This window comes from Microtus oregoni, unplaced genomic scaffold (genome assembly GCF_018167655.1).
Source record: "Microtus oregoni isolate MIOR12 unplaced genomic scaffold, Mior012 000015F_ref0000493, whole genome shotgun sequence".
NCBI lineage: Eukaryota > Metazoa > Chordata > Mammalia > Rodentia > Cricetidae > Microtus > Microtus oregoni.
Genome location: NW_024543074.1, coordinates 24,813,823 through 24,818,147, shown reverse-complemented (window position 1 = coordinate 24,818,147; position 4,325 = coordinate 24,813,823). Strand labels below are relative to the sequence as shown.

Sequence of the window (4,325 nt, the reverse complement as noted above, 5' to 3'; positions counted from 1 at the left end):
TGATCTTGGAATTAAAGATGTAATCACCCTTTTACTTGATGAATTACCATTTTAAAGAGCAAAATATTCAATCAATATTTTTCTGACTTCTGAATCAGTTACTATCCTATTTATAGCTAAAATCAATCTTTGCAAAAAAAAGCATTGAAGTCTTATTTTGGGCTTTGTCTAATTTAATAAATGACTCAGATCTTCTTTCTCATTTTTAAACTTTTCCCCAAGCATTTAAAGCTAAATAATGAAGCAACATGGTGTCATCAAATTCAAATTGTTATTGCAAGTCAGTATATTGACCTTCGTATAGATGTTGATCTTGAGAAAAAACATTGATGCCTCTAGGCCTGTTCCTTAGTTTTATATGCCTAGCTTCCTCTGTCTACCAAGTTCACTATTGTAAGTGAGGATCAGCTTCCAATACTACTGTAGCTGAATCTTTTTGGTCTTGGGGGTTGCCCATGAATTTAACAACTGTTTCACATAGGGTGGATGCATACCATATGAAATGAGACTTCTTTAAATCTCCTCAAATCTATTATTTCTGCAGTATTCTATTTCCTTATAACCTCAGTGGTATCTTTCATCTCCTAGTCATTCTTGCATAGTAACTAGGTAAACTAAGATTGGTTTTCTAATAACCTTGGACCACTCCTCTTCAATTTTATCGTGCAGTGGTGTGGTAGATTTTTGTCTAAATTCCCTTGTCTGTGTCTGAGTATTTTTCTTATTTTTATTAGTAGGTCATTTTTAAGGCTTGCATCTTATCAACTAATTTTTTTTCTTATTTTATTTAGTAAATCTTTCTAAGAATTGTGTCTTATCAATCAAAATTTCACCTTTGGTACAGTAATCAAACCACTTTTTATGGATAAAATATGAATTACCAAACTGATAGTAATTATAAGCAACATTACAATTATAGCAACATTACTCAATCCCAGATAAGTCAGTTATCCCTTCATTTATGTTTTATACTTTCAAGTCATCAACAGTAGTGCTATTGAGTTTCCTATTCCTTGCATTGTGACGTTTGCCATTCTTAATATAGGAAAGATTTCTCTTTCTAATATTGCTTAACTTTCTCCTTAAGAATTTTCCAGGTGTCTTACCAAATCTTCCTATTTCAGCTTGTCTGAAAGCAGTAATGTCAGCAGTGAGCTCAGAGTTGCTTCTACAATTCCAGAGTAGGAGCCCACCCTCTGGGGTCCCCACCAGTTGTGTTAGTTCTTGAAGTAGAACCTCATATTGCCATCAATATCACAGCATGGTGTGTTTTTTCTGTTTGTGTGGTCATGCAACATGTTGTAACACCAGAAGATTTTTTCATGTTGGCTTAGTGGATGCACCTGAATCTACTGCTATTTTAACTGCTATTTGTGTCCCCATAGCCTCACTGTTAGCACCTTGACCTTCACCTATAGCCTGGTGGATTTCTTGTCTTGCTAGCATTGGATTGCCACTATTGCCAAATGTAGGTGTGTACTAATTCTCTATTGTTCTATTTACCGGTAAAGATTAAGTTAGATTTTGGGTGAACACCTACTAGATCAGAGAACCAAAGAAGAAGCCACTTGACCTTCCTTTTTGAACAGAAACTCATCACAGGAAGCATCTTTCTACTTGTCTCAAACCAAAAGATGATGAATCTCTTAGTCCCTCCTTATGCCTTCCTGTGTATGTCTTCATTCATTTTCCTGGGTCCTTAATACTTTATATGACTAATTCCTGTCAACAGGTTACTGGCTCTGACTCAAGATTGATTTCATTAACATAGTCTCAGCTTTCATAGTGAGATCAAATATTCACAGCAGGTTTGGAGAGGGTGGAATGGGAGAGTTCTGAAGAGGTGATTAGAAAAGAGTGACCTTTCAAGGTAAGGTATAAACCTGGTACAAGGGAAACACCCACAAATTTTAAAGCATGATCCCCCCTTCCAGGTAAAAATTCTAGAAATAATGAATATGTAACACAAACTGGCCATCTCCTGTGATCAGATTGTTGACTACCCTAATTGTCATCAGAGAGTCTTCATCCAGTAACTGATGGAAACAGATAGAGACCCACAGCCAAATATTATGTCAAACTTAGAAAACCTTGATGAAGAAAGAAAGGATTGTAGGAGTCAGAGGAGTCAAGAACATTACAAGAGAATCCACAAAATCAGCTAATCTGGCTCATTAAAAGATACAGATTCTGATCCAACAACCAGGGAGACTGCATGGGACTTACCTGGGCCCTTTACATACATATGACAGTTGTATAGTTTGGTCTACTTGTGGCACTTCAAACAATGCAAGCAGGGGCTGTCCCTAAGGTTTTGGCTTGCTCTTAGAAACCTATTCCTCATACTGTATTGCGTTGTCTACCTTTAATACAAGGATAGGAACTTAGTCTTAATGCAACCTGGTATTCTATGCTTCGGTTGATACTGGTGGGAGGACTGCCCTTTTTAATTGCTTTTTATTGAGCTCTGCAATTTTCTATGCTCCCAGACTGCCATTTTTGAACAGAAAAAGGGGAGAAGTGGATTGAAGGAAGGTAGAGGAAAGGTGAGGAGAAGGAATGTGAGGAGAGGAAGAAAGAGAAACTGTGGTTGGGGTGTAAAATTAATAAATGAATTAAATAAAAACAATAAAAACAAAAACAAAGAAACAAAAATATCAATCAAATGCCGTTAGTTCCACCACTGGAAGTCTTACCTTGCTACAAGAGATGACCAGTTGAAACTCCGTATACCCCATTGCTTTGTTGACCTCACTATGATCTCCCTCATAGTTATCAGGGAATTTTGACTACACTAATTTTCAACACTTCTATTCAAATGTTTTCCAATTTCAACCCCCTCTCCAAGAACTCTCTCCTTTCATCTCATCTTTTCATTCACTGATACTGATTCCTATCGTTCCTGTCTCCTTCCACCACATTTCACCAGCAAATAGCAAGCCCAAGTGCTACTATTACAAAGAGATATTCTTGTCATAGATAACTCTTCTTAGAGCCCTCTTCATATCACTGTTCCTCAAGCTGTAGATGAAAGGATTCAGCATGGGAGTCACCACTGTGTACATTATAGTCATAGTAGTCTCCTTCACAGTAGAGTTATTGGATGATGGACATAAGTAGAGACCAATAATCGTCCCATAGAACAGTGAGACCACGGACAGGTGGGAACCACAGGTAGAAAAGACCTTGTGGATGCCCTTGGCAGAAGAAAACTTGAGAATGGAGGAGACAATCCTTGCATAAGACATAACAATGAGTAGGAATGGTACAATAATGATGGGCCCACCCATGATAAATATCATCAACTCATTAACAGAAGTGTCTGAGCAAGCCAACTTCAGGAGTGCAGATATGTCACAGAAAAATTGGGAGATCACATTCTTCTCACAAAAAGACAATCTAGCCATGAGTAGGGTGTGCGTCATGGCATGAAACGCGGTCAGCATCCACAATGGAATCAATAGACTAGCACAGAACTTAGGGTTCATGATGCTGGTGTAATGAAGGGGGAAGCAGATGGCCACATAGCGGTCATAGGCCATGACCACAAGAAGGAAGCTCTCCATGTCTCCAAAAACCATAAAAAAGTACATTTGTGTCAGACAATCCGCATAGGAGATGAATGGGTCTTGGGCCTGCATGCTCTTCAACAATTTTGGCATGGTGACTGAGGAAAAACAGAGGTCAGAAAAGGATAAGTTGCCGAGAAACAAGTACATGGGAGTGTGGAGATGGGAGTCCAGTAGAATGAGGATAATGATGATGAGGTTCCCCAGGACAGTGATGAGGTACATGGCCAGGAACAGGGCATAGAACAGGTGCTGGTGCTCTGGAGGGATGGGCAGGCCCAGGAGGAGGAACTGATGAATGACACTTTGGTTGTTTCCCATCATGATCTGACCCCAATGACTTTAAGAAATCTAATTAACAGTTTTATAAACTCCCAGTGGTTGAATATGTATGAGTTCATAGATCAATTCTAGTCATTCTTTCATTTCTTTACTTTAAAAAGATTTTTTCAATTTTTTATATTCTTTAATCTTTATAATTTTTGCTCCACTACAACATGCAGCTTCCTAAGTTATTCTTGGTAATAGGTTGCATACAAACCCAGTCCTTTAAACAGTGTTGGCAACTGCCCCGCCAATTCATCTCAATGACCTAATAAAATCAGAAATGTATTTTTACACACATGACATGTCATAAGTTCTATAGTTGTTAATATTACTCTCATCAAAATGATTGTAACCTTTACATCAAAATATGTTCAGTCATTATAGGCAAGGATGGCTTTTCTAAATGTTGCTTTATCATGTTCTAATAGT

General features: G+C 37.9%; 1 protein-coding gene across 1 annotated transcript; it reads right to left on the bottom strand.

Moving 5' to 3' along the window:
* Window positions 1-2,954: 2,954 nt before the first annotated feature.
* Window positions 2,955-3,893, bottom strand: LOC121456471 (olfactory receptor 1500-like). Its single transcript, XM_041664633.1, has one exon. It carries the CDS (start codon window positions 3,891-3,893, stop codon window positions 2,955-2,957), a length of 939 nt encoding a protein of 312 aa, XP_041520567.1.
* Window positions 3,894-4,325: the final 432 nt, after the last annotated feature.

What these genes read in the sequence shown, in the direction of transcription:
- LOC121456471 (XM_041664633.1), bottom strand. Translation starts at nt 3,893, where the DNA reads ATGATGGGAAACAACCAAAGTGTCATTCATCAGTTCCTCCTCCTGGGC.